Source organism: Cebus imitator, unplaced genomic scaffold (assembly GCF_001604975.1).
Source record: "Cebus imitator isolate Cc_AM_T3 unplaced genomic scaffold, Cebus_imitator-1.0 Scaffold3, whole genome shotgun sequence".
NCBI classification, from domain to species: domain Eukaryota; kingdom Metazoa; phylum Chordata; class Mammalia; order Primates; family Cebidae; genus Cebus; species Cebus imitator.
The window spans coordinates 14,937,861-14,956,985 of NW_016107318.1; the positions used below are offsets into that span (position 1 = coordinate 14,937,861).

General features: G+C 34.1%; 1 protein-coding gene across 14 annotated transcripts in view; it reads right to left on the reverse strand.

Moving 5' to 3' along the window:
* Window positions 1-4,079: 4,079 nt before the first annotated feature.
* MIER1 (MIER1 transcriptional regulator) overlaps window positions 4,080-19,125 on the reverse strand; it is a 63,644-nt gene continuing 48,598 nt past the window's right edge. For all 14 annotated transcript variants that reach the window (XM_017532526.1, XM_017532536.2, XM_017532545.2 and 11 more), the window contains 5 exons: window positions 19,001-19,082; window positions 17,677-17,771; window positions 14,558-14,685; window positions 9,810-9,949; window positions 4,080-7,167 (listed from right to left, as the gene is read on the reverse strand). In XM_017532526.1, coding sequence (XP_017388015.1) covers window positions 6,839-7,167; window positions 9,810-9,949; window positions 14,558-14,685; window positions 17,677-17,771; window positions 19,001-19,082 — 774 coding nt within the window. In that variant the 3' untranslated portion in view covers window positions 4,080-6,838. The remainder of the gene's footprint in view (window positions 7,168-9,809; window positions 9,950-14,557; window positions 14,686-17,676; window positions 17,772-19,000; window positions 19,083-19,125) is intronic.

Here is a 19,125-nt window from a genome sequence, read left to right on the forward strand (position 1 = left end):
GTATTTTTAGTAGAGACAGGGTTTCGCCATGTTGGCCAGGCTGGTCTCAGACTCCTGACCTCAAGTGATCCACCCGCCTTGGCCTCCCAAAGTGCTGGGATTACAGGCATGAGCCACTGAGCCTGGCCTGGATTTCTTAATAACCTACCTTTTTAAATCATCTGTCAGAATTACGAGTTCGGCTTCTCTCTGGATCAAACTGGTGGTTCTCAGAATGCTGTGGTGCTAATAGTGACAAAGTAGACTTAAAATGGCCACATGACATTGACAGTGAAACTAATAATCTTCACCGGAGTTGTCAGGTGAATGGAACTTTTCCCCAAGGACCCACCTGTGTTAGGGCTGAGAGTCCAGTGCTGCACATGGCCATCCCATGACCTAATGAACACCTAAGCACGTATGCTTGCAAAAAATGTTTTTAAAGCTGATTTTGATCTACCAGTACAAGAATGCTGATTGTCCTGCATTTTAGGTAAGCCAGTAAGTTTTAACCCAATTATTTTAACTTACAAAACATAATGGTATACTTTCACTTAACCTCAAGCCTTCCCGAGTATAAAAACAGGAACGTCTTTGAGGCCACTAACTTATGTTTCCAAGAGTTTTCCAAAAAGGTAGTATTTGAAGTGTAGCAATGAAACAGAGTGCCTGCTATACCAGTCAAAATACATTTATTGAGCCATTTTTACATGCCACAGATATTTTTCTTAGCACTTTGCTTAGTGACACATTTTAATCCTGTAAACAATCCTTTAAAGTGAGTCCTAGTGTCACTTTAAAGGTGAAACAAGCATAGGATAGTTTCATTGTTGGACAGTGGTACTTATAAGACAGTCTTTGCTTAAAATATAAATTTACCTTTCTGTAAAACCTTTTTCTCTGAAGTCATGGAGCTGCCTAGAACAAGGAGAAAGTAGATGATGTTTGAGTGTGAAATGTCACAGTACATATTATTTTAAATCAAATTATATCTGAGTTCCCATCTTGCCACCTACCAGGAAATTCAGTCCCAGTTCTTCGCTAAAGTTACACAAGATCCAGGGGAATTGCCTGTGCATAGAAGATAAAAGGGGGACCCTCTTTGTCTTCAGGCCATGATGGTCACTGCAGAACTACTTAGTGACCAACTCTAAGGTGTCCTTTGAAGGCAGATGGCACAACAGATTGCAAACTTTGCGCTGGTAATAGTTTCTACTAATGGAAGTTCCAGTGCCTGGAGTCCAACCTGTTTTGTACTCCGTATAGTCATTCCTCTGATGTCTTTCTAGAGAATGAAGCTCACATTCCTGCTATTCTCAGAGGCTATTAACATCTTGTTTCCAACTGAGGGAATTTCTCTTTCCTAGAATTTAGAGCTGTGAGAAAAAGCTAGGAGAAAAGTTGTTTGCAAGTAACATGTTTTCTATTCTACAACTCACATCTTCCCTCAACACAAAGACCTGACTTAGAAAAATAAAGTCCAGATCATTGGAAAGAGCAAGTCTTACAATTTCTCTAGGTAGCTCAGTTTTATTTGTAAATTGTGGGTAATAACATTGTGAAGATTGGCTTATAATTAGTGCAGTGCTTCTAACAGCAATCACTTAACAACGGTAGATAATATTTGCATTAGGCTTGTTTTATTTGCCTAAGTCTTTCTCTGTGACTAGCCTATTTTCCTTTTGAGGGAATGCCTCTTCCCCAACTGTTGTAGCCAAATAAACCCAAAGGGTGCTGCCATCTTATGATGAAGACCTACTTGCCTAACTGCAATGACAAGTTGGGTAAAGGGTAGCTAATAGTATCCCACTTCCCTGGCCATAGGGACTGACTGGACAAGGGTTAAGCCCATGTCTCTAGCCATGAACACATGTAAGCCATTAAGTGCCATGAAGGAAAAGGATACAGGGATCCGACCTTGTCAAAGAAGCTGTCTAAAGTTGTTAAACCTTGGACAAATCATTTTCCCATTTTTTGGACTTCGATTTTCCCTTCTGTGAGATGAGGACTGAGGGAGAGATTCCAGAGGGACCGCATCTATTTGGCAGCCTATCCTCACTCACCTGCTTCATTTACAGGCATCCAGTTGTTGCTCTACAGAAGGCCCAGAGTGTGCAAGGTTCTGCTGTAGCTGCTGTGCAGGTTAGAGTCACCTGCTAATTCTCTTTGGCAGTTATGTAAAAAGTAAAGGCAGTTGGGACCAGCTGCTGAGTACCAGCAAAAATTTGCAAGCCACTAGAAGTTTGCAATTCTGAAATCCACAGGACTCTGAAAACCAAGCGTTTTCTTGTCTATTGCCAAACTAATTTGGCTACAAAATCTGACCTGAAATTCATGTGAACACATTTTATTGTGGCCATATTTTCAGCCATGTTTCTTTTGAGAACATGCTATGGATGTTTTATCAATTACTGCTGGCCACAAGGCTTTAGGATAAGGGATTGTAGATGTGTATAATTACCTACCTACCTGGTCATTAGCCAGTACTCTCTAGGGACAAAATATTTTACCTGTGTGTGATCTCATTTATAATTCTCAACAGACCTACTGGCACATTGGTATCATCCTTATTTTACACATGGCCACTTTAGGGGTTTTGCTTGCCACAGATTATACAGCAGTGGCCAGATGAAGAGAAATCTTGAAACATGACCAAATTTGGATGAGTGGGTATGGGAAAAGGTGGTATATTTAAAAAGCTGTAAATATTTTGAATGGGAGGATTCTGAATAAAGTAATATTTGAGGCTATCCCTTGGTTGAAATGGAGGAACAATATGAGTTATAGTTGGTGATATGGAAATGCAAGGCCAGGCACTATGGGCTTTCAGCTCTATGTTCTGGATTATTTAGAAGGACTGATAAACATTAATGTGGCTTCAAGCATCAGGAGAATCCACTGCTTTCCCCATTAAACTTATAGGATATACCTTGTGGATATGGAAACATACTGAAAGCTTGTCATCACTGACTGACATTTAAATGTGAAGAAACCATCACCATCAATTTGGACAAAGGAAAAATTAGAATTCAGCTCCAGTTTACATAGCAATTCTTCAATATTCTTCAGAGAATAAGTAACCTTTCTAAGTGTGTTCAAATTACTTCTTAAGAGCAAGCAAAATGACATTTTAAGTACATTATACATTCTATATTAGAATAATTCTTTATACAACCTAGTATAAAGACAAACAAATTAAAAATAATCATTCAGAAAAGGAAAAAACCATGTCCATACAGGTGTCCAAAGATCAGCACAGTACTAATGGTATATAACAGGAGTTTATGGAAAACTGCTATTAGAAAACAGAGATTAATCAGATATTCAGATACATGAACTCAGACGGTAAGTGGTTGGGTGGGTAGTGGATGGATGGATGGGTGGAAAACTAAGATTTTGCAAAGGATGAACTTGTTACTAAAGAACAGAGTTAATTTTTATGATAAAAGTTTTATCAGTAGAATTAAATGATACAGAAAAAGTCATTTTAAGAGAAAAAAGTCATTTTTAAAATAAAAGGTTAAAATTTGGAAATTCCTGTTCTTCATATATTATACAGTTTTCCACACTGGCATTTTTCATTATAGTTGGGAAAACCGTACTGTCTCTGATTTGGTATTTAGTTACATACCGCTAGTGTCATCAACACACATATTGCCTAAGGAAATTCACCAACCCTCAGTTATTCAAAGTGTCCAATCCTAATTATCCACTGATAGTAAAGCAAATATTGTGCCAAAACAAGTTTTATTTTGCAAAACATTATATGATATGAACTCCACTGCAAAATAAGGGAACAAATTATTTTTAAATTATATAATCCAGCAGAAGAGAAACAGAGTGAATGGAGGTCTAGGGACTGAAAGGATCTTGTGGGGAAGGGGAAGAAGACAAGAATACATCACCCAAGATGAGGTAAAGGGACCAGGAACCACGGAAAAAATAGTGCAATATGTCTAGGAATAGAAGAAACAGACTGTGTGTGTGTGTGTGTATATATATATATAAATTGTCAGTAACATGCATCATTCAAACAATTGCTAATAAAAACTTAGTGAATTAATCTAATGAAAATATTCACACAGCATTATGTAGGCAAATATGTTTAAAAAAATATTTTAATAAGCATATTCAGAATGGCAGACAAGGAATGGGAGAATTATTATTTTACAGTGCAAAATTACTATGCATAAATTTAACATCTAATTTGAAATTGTAAATGCCTATTTAAATATTACTTCAAATACATTTTAAAGCTCAACAAACTTGTGTTGAACTGAATTGCAGATCCTGAACTCTATTTGAGAATACATCATGAAACAGAAAATACCATTCTCAATGAAAATAACAGTGCTTTGTTGGGGGTGGAAATGAGGCGGGGCGACTAAATCACTATTAACAGACTTCTTTTCCCAATGCAGTTTGTCAAAAGTTCTGAAATGTACTAAATCGTAAGCAAATTAAATTCATGATATTACTAAAACTTTTTAAATAGTGCAATGACTTATCAAGTTATAGTGGCTGCATTATGAAGAACAAATTACTATGTGAAATACCTGTATAAACATAAAATACATTTAAATATTTCTCTACAAAAAGCTGAGCATTACACATTATAATAGTGGAATGTCTTTCATTAGGTATATTTTAAAAAGATTAAGAAAAGTAACATTTCCACATGTATACATGTGCCATATTTGCAGACATGCCTGAGAATTTACTTAAAACGTTTCTGTTTAAGAGTTTGCAAGAACTTCACAATCCTGCAAATAAAATGCATCTTCTTAAAAAGGTGAAAATGGCATCTCCAACACTGCAACAATTCAGAAAGTACAGCATCACTACTTCAAAAACATTTCTATAGACCATCTTTGACAAAGAGCTAGGATACTTTGGATTCATTTAATAAAAAATGATTTAAAAAACAGATTGTGGCCATCTGCTAAAGCTACTGCCATTCTGGATAAATTAACGTTTTAAGTAAAACAAAACAAAAACAACAAAAAACTCACACTTCTCAACACTTCTACCCAAAACTCTGATTTACTTAGATATGTATGAAACAACAGTGAATGTACATTAATATGAAGTCAAGTGTTGCAAAGTGGCTTTTAACACTGTTTGGGAAAAAAAGTTCACATTGGTGAAGGGAAGCAGTCTGAACATATGTTAACAGTAATACTTCATGGGGGTAAGGCCTAAACGAGAATTTCTCAGTGCAAACCTCCACTCAATTGCATCAGACAGTTGAGCCATTTAAAACAAGACCACAGAAGCTTTATTTTAAAAAGGCATTGGCTCTTGAACTGATGGCTGAAAGTGAATTGGAAGAAGCATTTGGAGTATGCCTGTGTGAGAAAAACAAGAATAGTTAATAATCTTTTATAAAAGTTTGGATATAGGTTGGTCTATCAGCTATATAAAACTACATTTTTTAACAAGAATTTAGCACTAAAAATAAAATGGCACTCTTACAAGGCTATGCAGATGGATAATCCTATTTGTAATCACACAGAGCAATGATTATTGTGTATCTTATTTTCACTTTGGAAAAGCATTATCAAATCTGAAAAACTGGACTGTAACTAGAAAAGTTTGAAAATTTTTCAAACTTCACTTTCTCTTCATAAAATCAATACTGCCTGCCAACAGTTTTCCTTGTGTGTGCCAGAATCTAGGTATCACTTGACCCCCTCTATTTAATGCAGAAATGGGAAATTTTATGATGCATATAAAAATAACAGGATTCTGGTCAGCATGATATATTTAAGCACTTAAGCTGACATTAAACTTTTGTCTTGCTTTAAAAATAATTTTGAAAATTATAGCAAATGCAAAACAAACTTCAATCTAAGCATCATGCTTAATTTCAGAATTCTCAAATTACTTGCCCTTAAGTAGAAATTTGAAAAAAAAAAAAAAAAAAATTTATAATCTTTTAGGAATGCTTTTACCACCTGGATAAGAAATATGACTTAATTACTACACAAACACTTAAAAATTCATTAGAAAAACCTTAGCAAAATAAAATGAAAGCTGACAGACTCAGAATAACAATTCCTCTCATAAAAGTTTACCAACTGTACAAGTTAAGAAAATTATACAAGCTTTTGTATTAAGAAAGGACAGCTCAGTCAAGACATATGTACTGTAAAAATCTTTCAAAGGCTACAAAGAATCTGGAAAAATACAGAATGTATTTCTTAAGCCCAGATAAGAATATGGAAAGACATCATTGATGTCAACAATTTTACATATACAAACCTGACCTGGTTTATTTTTAAACTTCTATATATAAAAAAATCATGCTAGCATAATTTTCAGGATTCATAAGGGTTTCCTTAATAATGATACTCAAACTGTATGGCGAGAAAAATGTCTGTTATAAAGACAAGACATTTCAAGAAACTCAGAGAAACTGGTGTTAAACAGAAATTTGGACTTGAGTTTTTTCCCATTCCTCCATCAAAGTAAGCAAAAATTACCTTGTAGTGAAATTTTATGATTAATACATCAAATGAGAAGGTACAGATATATCTTTAGTTCACTCAAATTTACCAAAATCAGTAAATTTGAATGAACTAAAGATATTCAAATGAGAAGGTACAGATAATATCTTTAGTTCATTCAAATTTACTAATTTTTAAAATATCCTTAAAAGAGTCTGACAGCTTTAAAGTAAAAAAATCTGCAAAAGGCAGAATTATGAAACCTTATTTCCTAAAGTTAAGACTCAATTCAAATTTCCAAATTTTAACAAACTGCTTCAAGGAATTCAACTTTTTAAGGTAACCCATCAACCCTGAAAATTTTAGTCACACCAGAATTTACTCCAAAGAAAGTAAAATAGGTCTAAAATTTAGTCATCTGTGTTTTCAAGTTCTTCAAATTTCCCATGTGAGACTGCTTCTTGGAAAATTTCAGAAGAACCTGGACTTTCTTTTCCATTGCTGTTTACCCTTCGCCTTTTGGCAGGTCTCTCACTTTTTTCATCAAAATCGTTTTCATTTCTTGCAGTCATATGGGCAAGTTTTGGGTCAGTGGTAAGGTTATCTGTTTCATAACCATTAGTATCCATATCTCCATGAAGTGGTTTCTTATTTCCACCTGTTGGTCCATTAATGTGTAACCCTTCAACTTTTACTTCTTCTTTGTTTAATATTTCACCTGGTCCATTAGATGACACTCCTAAGTTGAAAGGAACATAAAATGAAACCATAATTACAAAAAAGTTAAATTCGCAAACTATTGTAAAACAGCTTATTGTAAAATTGCTATTGTTATCAAGGAAGCAAGGTATCAAATATATATATATATACAGTCTGAATTCTTGCTCTATTACTTATTAGTTATGTGGCCTTAGGCAAATTATTTACTCTTTCGGTACCTCCATTTCATTACATATATACACTGAAGATCATAATAGAAATTCCACACAAGGTTGTTGTGAAAATTAAATAAGGTCATAAATGTAAAGAACTAAGAACAGAATTTGGCATATATTAAAAACAGAATTTGGCATATATTAAAAGTTTATTTGCTTTTAATATAAGCAAATAAGCACTGGATCCAGAAGTCTAAATAAACTGAATTAACAATGAAAAATGCAATCAATTACTCAGATTTAAAAAAAGGTTTTCAACATTCTAAAACCATGTAAAAGAAAAATGAATATCTTTTCTTATAAAAGCTTGAGTAAACCACCATATAAAGGCAAGATATCATGACTTTATTATTATTAATGTAAATCTCTGGGAACTGTGCTTTAAAACATAACACACAACCAGGCATGGTGGCTCACGCCTGTAATTCCAGCACTTTGGGAGGCCGAGACAGGTGGATCACGAGGTCAGGAGTTCAAGACCGGCCTGGCCAATATGGTGAAACCTCATCTCTACTAAAAATACAAAAATTAGCCGGGCACAGGCTTGTAGTCCCAGCTACTCAGGAGGCTGAGGCAGAAGAATTGCTTGAACCTGGGAGACAGAGGTTGCAGTGAGCCAAAATGGTACCATTGCACTCCAGTCTGGGCGACAGAGCGAGACTCCATTTCAAAAAAAAAAAGATCGATCACACACTATTTACCTAAGTAGACTTAAATAATCTGTCATAATGTTAAAAAACTAATGTTGCCCTATCCAAACATATACATGAAACTGCTAAAAGTAAAACAAATTCTTCTATAATAGATGAGAAAAGTAAAAGCAAAATTATTGTAATAAAATAGAAAAGTTCATTTTAGAGTTGACTGTAAAATGAATGGAAATTTTAGTGATACAAAGTAAAAATATAGGATGCATCACTGAATAATTACAATTTAATTGCCTGAAAAATATTCAACATAAAGGATGAGCCTCAAATATTGTATTTTGATCAAAGAACATATTTTGATCCACTCAAAAATGCACTCAAATCATGAATGCACATGGGGATTATGCATCGTAAGACACTGAAGAGAACAATTCTGTAGGAAAAAGTCCAAAAAGCTAGATGAGACTGTGATTAGGTCAAAAATAATTATAAGATTTCAAAGTACTAATTAAAACCCCATATAAAAAAGTAATATAATATTGGGATGGAAAGTTCCTTCCTTTCTTTGAAAAAGCTGGCAATCTTGACCGTACATAATGTGAGTGGCTTTTGAAATACAAGTAATTTATAAATAAGAACACTATCCTAAACAAGCATGTTCTCATCCAAGTTTTTTAAAAAGGAAAAGAAAATGACTTATTTGGTGTTAATATGTTAAGAACAAACAGGAAAAGCAGTACTAGTACCACTGTCTGCCTTCCTGAGCCAGGGAGTCTCAGCCTCTTAATCTACTTTAGAATGAATGTGACAAACATTAGACATCAAGTCAGTGAACCTTCTTGAACCAGGACATAACTACTGGGCCCTAAGTTTTGTTTGTTTGGTTTATTCTTAGAAGTAGTGAGAGAACAGAGAGGGGTCATGAAATGAACTAAGCATATGCATTCCAACAGTACCAATGTGAGACCAAAGGTCAGAACAATGTCAAAGTTTTCACAGTGTTTTTCTTCCAGTTTCTGTCAGGGAGAAGTCAGCCCTTCACTGGTACTCTCCTAATCTCTAATTCACCAGTTTCCTCAGAGAAGCTGGTGGTGGAGCTTATTATTTTCTTCTTGGAACTCTTTTACTTAACAAGACCATTTAATCTAAGAAGAAATCAAAATTCTCTGGCTCTCACTACTGATCAGCACAGTCATCTCTGGTCCACTGTATATTTTAAATGGAAAATGCTATCTGAACCCCAGACAATTGGTATACTTTTTGCTTCTCTTTTTCTTGGAAAGAAAAACAAATATTTCTGTAGAATATTAATGTACAGATTGACACCGGCTTTATCTTTTCTCATCAAGGTTATTATGCTATCAAAGGGAACTTAAATATTCCAAACAGTGCCTTTGTTACCTATATCAAGGTATTTCACAATTATCTGTATATCCTCATGTGAAACTGTTAGAGTTTTGATCTAAGAGTTAACATAAATACTTGTATCTAGGCATCAACCCAGCCAGATGGACAGGAAAAGAGATGCTACTGAAAAAGAACACGTTTCTGAAAAGAAATAGTCACTGTTGACAGTATGCTTTATTAAAATTACTTTTTAGTGATGTTGATGGGAATTACTTCCAATCACTTTCTATTCTATTAGTATATATGTATGCTGATGTTATGCATGTTTCATGCGTTCTTTATAATTTTTTACTTTCTGCTCTGGAAGTTTAACAGAAACCCAAACTGAATTTCCCGTCACTGAAGGAAAAGTGTCCCTTGTTATGAAGCAAGATGTTTCTCTGGCTGCTTACCATTTTGATTAGTAGTGCTTACAGTGCCATCTTCTTTCTCAGACTGGCTGTTACTACTATTTGATGCAGTTGGGGGAGGAGATGGTGCTCGACTAGATGCAGCACTTTCACTTTCATCCAGAAGACGATCCATGTAATCCCTTAAAATTAGTAAAACAATTATTAAAAAGCTGAAAATTAAAAAATGAAGTTAAATTTGGAAGGCTTTGTTAACAAATATATCCTAATATTTACTTACTACATTCATTCCAGTGCTTCATCTATCACACCAGAATCTGAACATTTAAATGAAAAGCTCCTTTTGGTTACACATTTGTAAGAAAAATGCTTAAAGGGTTTAACAAATTTTAGGGACCCATAGGAAATTTTAAAACAGGTATAAAGTTGTAGGCAAGTGCTCAGAGTGGCCCAAATAGAACTGGAAGATCTCTAACTTAAGTGACAGGGGTGACATCTAGCAAGACTACAGAAGAATTTCTGTGCAAACAGACTGCATTTTAATGCTCCTTAAGGCAATACCTAAAAGACAAATTTGAGTCTAATAAAAAGGATTGATCACCTCCTAAAATCTTCCTGGATATTTTTGGTATTATATATTTCTGCCAGATCTGAGCTATAAGAAGCTAACTAAATTCCCGGGATTATCTGCTGGCTTTATCCTGTCACTTTCTCATTGTGTGTGAGTTCATTTCTTTTCTAAGTCATTCCTGAAATACATAATTGTGGTAAGTGACATTAGGTTGGGGTGAGAAGATCTGGTATAGAGAGACTTCTCTCTCTCAGGTTTAGTGTATTGCCTATAAAATGTAGATAAACCATACCTCTTCTATCTAACACACATGGTTATTATATACATAAAAATGTTTCATAATCCAGAAAGTGCTACTAAACCACTAGAATAAAAGTCAGCAAACTATAGCCTCTGGGCCGGCCATCTGTTTTTTGTAAATAAAGTATTATTGGAACCCAGCCACAGACATTTGTTTACATAATATCTAGGACTACTTTCCTGCAACAACTGCGGAACTGAGTAGTGTGAGTAAGTTCTTTCTTACTACAGAACATAAAATATTATCTACCTCTTACAGAAAAAGTTTGCTGACACTAGATACTGCACTAGAATTCCCCAAGGACAGGGATTTTAGTCTATTTTGTTTACCCCTACACCGCTGGTACCAAAGATGTGCAAGGCACAGAACAGAAACTCAATAAAATTGTAATTGTGTTATTTATCCTAAAATTCCTTCAGACTAAGTATAATAGAAATATTAGGACAAATCTCTTAGAATTATGCGAGCAAGGCAAATAAGGAAACAGTGGAAGTTCTGAGGAATTTTCTGAAAGTCTGTGTTAATAGTCCATAATATGCTATTAACTGTAGTCATCTCAACCTATATGATCATCATCTCTTGGGTTATAGGGATATAACAAATATAGGGATGTGATACCTGACTTCCATAAACTTCTAATAGTTTAAGGTATAAAACTAATACATATCACAGAAATGTATATGACCATGACCTACTCAATTTACATTCTATGCCTTATTTTCCTCATCTATAAATGGAGGGAATTCAATTAGATGGTCTTGAAGACCTCTTCGGATCTATGCTATTCATCATAATTACAGAAAAATTACATAACAAATTTGAAGCACAGAGAAATACGTGTGATGAGTCCCAAAGGGTCTTCCGGTGCTAAGGCTAACATAAGATGCATGATGAGGATTTGCTGGAAATAAATCATGTTATGGTGGCAATGGATAATATGAAGGAAGTTAAAAGCCAAAGCAAAGGAAAAAGAGTTGATATCAAAATTATTTTTAATTTTTGGATATAGTCATAATTCAATGAAAGAATAATTATCATTATTTCATAAGATTAAATAATAGCATCCAGAATGTTCAGGAAAGGACAGAGTCAAACAAACCATCCCTAGTTGGAGTGGCATTCAGGTAGCCAAACTTAATGCTGAGTTAATTTTTACTTTTTGGAAAAATTATTTGAAAGGTTGAATATTTTACAATGAAATCTCCAATAGGGCTCCCAATTTTTCCAGGTAGTAAATAGGGACAATGTGTAATAGAATCTTTCAAAGGCTGTTTGTAGGCAGAAAAGGGGCAAATGTGTTTCACTCTGGTGAACCAATGGAAGGTCAACCATTTAATGAAAAAATGAAAAAAGAACTTTCAGGATAATGTGCTCTAAATTATGGATTTTGACCTAAAAAAGAAGGATGAGAAAACTAAACACATTAGCTTAAATGTTTTATGAAGTCACTTAAAAGTGCAGCTATTAACAGAAAGAGATGGTCTTGGAAGCAAATCAGAAAAATTTATCCCCATCTGGAAAGAAATGTACCATTTGGTCACTGCTTCTTACAGAAGACATAACACAGCAAAAAGGGAAGAGTCTCAGTAAAAAAGTATAATCCTTTCAGTTAAATAAACTTTATTAAAAAAAAACCCAGTGGGGCTATAATTGAAGTCTACAAAACCATGGTATTCCTGCCTAAGGGAAAAAACATACTAGTTCACTTCATACCATTATACCAGGTGACCACTGTTAAGATACTGTTTACTTTTAACTGTGGCCCATCTACCTACAGAATATTTAACCTTAAGAGTCATCAAAGTTACAGATAGAAGTATCTTCAAAAGTTTTCAGAAGCTATAGAGAGATCATTAGAGAAATGAGAACATTTGGTGGCACATCTCTACCTAACCTGTTGAGCTTGACATCACAGAGGACCAACTAAGCCAGCCACACTTTGGTGATGCTTTCTGAAAGAGAAAACTAGATGAACCATGGGTCTGACCCAGCATGGCCATTCTTATGTTGTTACTGATGATGATGACAGACTGACTGTAGCTCATGTGTGAACATTATTTCTGAAATAGGTGAAAAAAATAAAAGATGTTACTATTGCTTTTCCCTATAGAATAGCTTGAAAGCCATGACTATTTTAAGATATACTCTGCAGACCAGATAGCTATATCTAGTTCTACATCATTATGCTTGAATACTACCAATAAAAAAAAAATTTATGAATTTAACATTAAGCAATTAGATAGAATTTAGAATACTGCTATTTATGAAATTCCACTTTGGCAATCACCAGCTGTGAATAATGGGAGGCTATGTACACAGCCCATTGTCCCATGATTTCCAAGGGTGAATTATAAGGATGAATCATAACCATTTTACTGTGGGCTTTAGAGCATTTGACCTTCCAAGGAAGTGATCAGCAGAGACGCCTATAAATGAACTTGACCAAGAAACAGTGCAGCCCAGGAGTCTGAAGAGCAAGATCAAATAAACATATAAGCCCATCTTTCAAAGGCAATTATTGGTCAGCTTTAAAAACATCTTTACTGGAGTACATTGACTAAATAAGTCACAGTTTTGCATTATTTTTTTATCCTGTAAAGATTAGGGAATAATTAAGAATAGTACTGTAAATTCCACCGATTAATCAGCATTTTAAAGCAATTCATGAGAGACAAAGGGTTTAATTCATGAGAAACAAATGGTTCAATACTCTTTGTATTTAAGTAATAAATTACCAGTGGTAGTGGAAAGTTTCACTCCAAAACTAGATTGACTGAGGTAAAGACAATAAATTCTCTTAATATGGGAACTGAATTAGGCATATCAGACATTTTACCTGATGGATGTAACAACCCCTATCTGTGTCACTGGGACTAGAGTTGCATTACTAATTCTTAAATACTACTTTTATTAGAGGAAAGGTTCAGGAAAGCTAGGAAAAGCAAAGTCACCATATACATGTTTTTTTCCTCCATAAAAAACTTGTAACAAAAAATAAAATGCAATTTGACCTAATTTATCACATTGCTATGGTTTTTATTTTATATCATCTATATTCAAATCTTGTTTTCAGGTTCCTGGGGTCAATTAGACCAAGAAATATATTAATTTCATGTGCTCTTTAAAGGGCCTCCACTGGACATACAGTCCTACAGTTTTCGAAAAGATATTCTTTCTTTTTTCCTATTCTCACTGCTTTCCAACCATCACAAGATTAAAACTGTATGCCAGGTACAGTGGCTCATGCCTGTAATCCCAGCCTTACAGGAGCCCAAGGCAGGTTGATCATTTGAGGTCAGGAATTCAAGACCAGCCTGGTCGACACAGTGAAACCCCATCTCTACTAAAAATTCAAAAATTAGCCAGGCATCCTGGCGGCCATCTGTAATCCCAGCTCCTCAAGAGGCTGAGACAGGAGAACTGCTTGAACCCAGAGATGGAGGCTGTAGTGAGCCGAGATCACGCCACTGCACTCCAACCTGGGGGCAAGAGATCGAGACGTCTCCAAAAAAAATAAAATAAAACAAAACAAAAAAAACTATATGCTTACACTGAATGGAACTGTATTTAAGAAAAACATGCTTTCACAGCTGTTCTGATCCATTTCTTCTCAAGGGTATATTAAAAATATGTGCACTAAATCTTGTTTTAATGATATGCATGTCTCCTATGAACAGTAGTTTACAATATTTTATTAGATACTAAGAAGTCTAAACGCCTTATATGAAGATATAATAGATGGTAAAGTTAAACTAATGAATATCTATTATAAAAGTAAGATTATATTGCTTCTTGGCCTTCTGGCTAAGATCAAGTGTATAAAAGCAAGATTATCAAAATCATAATTAACTCAAGAAAAATCTAGAAAAGCTTAGCAAAAATATATATATATAGCTCTTAAGGAAAAAATTAACTCACGTTACACCAGGATGAAGATTATATTTCTTTTTTCCAAATCGTGTTTGCTGAGCAAAGAAATCATAACGTTCAGATTTTTTCCACATGTAATAGAATGCTACACATTCACCAACTGATCTTGTTCGGACCTATAAGAAACAAATACTTATTTTTAAGAATCTCCTTTTTAACAAAGTTACTTCATGATAAACATCTGAAGTTTGAAAATAAATTTTAGCTAGTCCTTAACTGATATATAATACTATATATAAAATACAACACTGCAGCAGCTATGTTGAAAGCTATTCTTTCTAAATGGCTATTAAGATAAATAATACATTGGCAATAGGTCTTCAGATGTTCAGCACTGTGCTTTTTAAAAGGCTACCATCATCCTAATATACTATAAAAATATACTCCTGTATTAAAAATACCTGGAAGTGGCATTCAGGTTAAAATAAATATACCAGTTTGCAAATACTTTTACTCACAGAGTACCTAGGGAGTATACCTTTAAATTGCCTTTTGAAAGTTTCTCTTACTAGTCCCAGCAGCAATCCAGGCACAGTTAATTTACTCTCTAGAAAGTCTGGGAATACGCCACAGTGAGTTAAAAGTATGATAATAATGCTAATGCTTTGTTTACTAAATTACTCTTGTGGCTTACTGTGCTGTACCTATTTGTGCAACTGAATGGCTCCCCTCACATAATGTTAAATGCCTACGGAATTAACAAATGATGTTGACAAACTCCCTTTTTGCTACTTAGCCAGGAAAGCTGGTGGTAGGGCTGATGTATATAAATAAAATACTGAGGATTTAGAGCTGATGTATATAAATAAAATGCTGATAACTTTTTTCCTTTCCTTTCTTTGTTTGAGACAGAGTCATGCTCTGTTGCCCAGGTTGGAGTGCAGTGGCTAACAGCTAACTGCACCCTTGCCCTCCCAGGCACAAGCAATCTTCCCGCCCCTCAGCCCCCTCTATTAACTGGGATTACATATGCATGGCACCACACTCAGGTAATTTTTTTGTTGAGACAGGGTTTCGCCATGTTGCCTTGGCTGTTCTTGAACTCCTGGGCTCAAGCAATCTGCCTACCTCAACCTCCCAAAGTACTGATTACAGGCATGAACCACTGCACTGGCAATATGAATTTAAAAGGAAAATCAGCGTCTTTATATGTTTTGGATGCAATATGTTACTTCTTTATCCCACAAATTTCTGCTCTTCAAGTAAATATTTTGTAGCACTGATTGCATCTAAAGGACAATTGTTGACGTATTTTGCTTTCTTCCCGTTTGTACTTTACAGCTCTGATCCATATTGCTCTGAGACTGACAGTAATCAGAGCTTTAAAAAAATCATTCTCACAAGCTCCTTTTTGCCTCCTCTAGGATCTTATTTCTAGATAGATTCAAGCTAGGTCAACTGTACTTTACTGAAAGCAAAAAGATAAAGTCATTTGGGGGCATGCAAAGTTAAGATTATGAAAAATCTTCAACAAAAGCCCTCATAATAGAACTTATGATTAAGATCTGAACTTTAATTCCAGATATAAAAACAAACGATACTCTCACTAGTCTTCTCCCTTTAAAAGAATTACTGTCCTTTTTTTGTTCACTAGAGTAACTTAGTATATTATGTAGAGATCAGCTGACTTCTACTTTGTAACATTTAAATGCCACTGTCCCAAATATTTACAAGAAACCAAGGTCACACTTTTCCAAAAATATTGTCCTTTTCAACCATGAAACAATGAACTTTTTTTAAAAAATCAATATCATACATGGCCAATCACATAATATACTCCTTTTCTTGAATGTTAATTATATTTGACATTATCAGATGATATGAACACATTAGGGGTACACATTTTTGAAACTAATGATATGTCTTCTTTTATCCTAAATACTAAAACTAAAATTCTGTCTATTAGTGTAATCTGAAGTAAAGTGCCAACAACATTCAACAAAATAATTAACAACGAACTAGTTGAGAGCGGGGCTCTTCACTGCCCAGTTCTTGCTCAAAAAAAAAAAAAAAAAAAAAGAATGAACTGGTTAATGCACAACAAAATTTAAGAAATGAACCCACAAGATTTATAATAACTATTTTATTAATAACAAAAAATATTAAATGTGTCAAAAAAAAAAATCAACTGGACACAATCCAATCATATCCAGACGTATAAAAAGAGAGATGTGGTGAAAGACTATTCAGAGCCTCAGACGTAAACCCAGATACTTTCAACATGGTCCTATACAAGCTACTACACAAAACTTAGAAGCTATCTTTAAGGAATTACGTAAAGCCAATATCCTTGTCATTTCTATATTAACTAAAAATAATGTGATAATCATAAGCCTAGGAATTACTTTTCTACATTTAAGCTCCAAGACTTTAATTCTGCCTGTCCTAATCTGTTGTTCATGGAAACAACACATTTTTCTACTCTATATAATTTATATAGTTACTATTAAAAATCTTACCTAATTTCAGCTATAAGAACTGAACCCCAAAACAAATCTGTAAGTAATTGTAAAGTTATTTGGAGTATAAATTACATGACTGATATTATCAACATGAATTATGTTAAATAAAATCCTCAAATTATAACAACTATAATAATATAAAGCTGATTTACTGACACAGAAGCTACTAGAAAATTAAATTAAATGTTGATTAAAACTAAGTTAAATCTTAAGTATTTGATTTTAGACCACTCATGATTTAACCACAATAAATATTTTAATTGCAAATAATGTCACGTTGAAAGTGCTTTAAAGTTTCCAAATTATTTCAAAGGCCCTCCACAAAATGTTTAGTCACAGATTGTGGCAAACAGCTCTAAAAAACTGCATTGCACATACACACCCCAACTAAAAGTTGATTAACATGCTTGTAAATGAATACAATTCTTAACACTTGCAGTATGATGCACTGAAAACAGTCACCAACAGGGAATTATAGGTTAGGAAGTATAGACAGTCTTACTATAATTACTCACTAAATACCAAAATATTGTAATATTAATTATAAAACCCTTAACACTAGACAATATAGCAAATTAAGATACATAACCATTTGAGTTGTTCAACTAAATTTCTTTTTGCAAAGAAGAGATTATCATTACTTACTTTATTAGCCTGAATCAAATGAAAATCCTTTCCATAGGCCTTCAGCCCTTGTTCAAAATTTCTACACTCTTCCTCTGTCCAAACAGATAATTCCTCTGACAAGATGGGAGGAACAAACTGTTAAGCAATATTCCCCCAAATACTGCATATTAACAAAACTGCAAATAAAACTTAACTTTCTGGTAAAAATGAGGGAAACATTTTACTCCTGAGCTCTATTACTAATTGTTGCAAAAGATAAAGTGACAAAAATTCCTTATTTAAGAGGATTTTGAATGATTTGGTCCCTACCTCTCCAGCTTTAACTTGGGCTACTTTCTTCTTAATTCTTCATGATCAAACTCTATTAGCCACCTTTTGATTCCTTAAATTTGCCATGTTCTTTCTTTCTTCAGACTTTGTGCATGGTGTCTCTCCTTTGCCTAGAATTATTTCCTGCCTCTATCTCATCCCCTTTACTGAGATAATTTTTTTGCATCCCAACAAAAATACCACTTCATTCTGAATGCTCTTTCCCAAGCCCTACTCTCTCCCCCAACTAGATTAAATCCCATTACAATAGGTTTCAATAGCACCCTCTAATTTTCCTTGAAGAATTCATTATAGCTATTTTCCAGTTTCCCTACCTAGGATCTAAGCACTATGAGGGGAAGGGACTTCTTTGTTTATAGGCACATCCTCAGAACTTAGAAGGCATTCACACTTTGTTATTAAGTACCTCTTATTTGTTACATATATATATATATATATATATATATATATATACATATGTACATGGCTTCTACCACTCTTCAGTAAGAGTACTTATTCAGTAAGAGTACTACACACACACACACACACACACACGTGTATGTGTATGTGTAGTACTCTTACTGAAGAATGATAGGAGCCAGATTTAGTATAAAAAAGAAAAATACAAATTTTGTTTCATGGCTTCATTACTGATGAATTATGTTTGCTTTAGCCAAGTTACTTTAGTTTAGAGATCTCAGGCTCATCAATTTTTACCTTTAAGTGAAGGCATTGCCTGTCATACTACCTAGTTCATGGGACAATTATCAAGATCAAATAAGAAAATATTTATAAACATGCTTTAAAAGCATAAGGCAGTATGTATTTTTACTTATATGATTGTATTTTCTCACAAAGAAGGAAGGGACGACCTTAATCCCACTCCCCATAATGACTTGTATAATACTTGGTATTTACCAAACTCAGAAAAATCAGTATTATTAAAGTTTAGGCTGTATCTAGGTAAACTGAAATGTTTAGTTTAAAAATTTTTACCAAATCATTAAAATGAATAAAAATTGTTTATACTTACCTCTAGCTGCTTTTACATTAAATCTTAATCTTCTCAATGCTTCTTCTGTATCAAAATTGCATTTAACCAATTCATACAAAGCCTAGAAAAATAAAAAGCTTCAATATGTGATCTGGACTATAAAC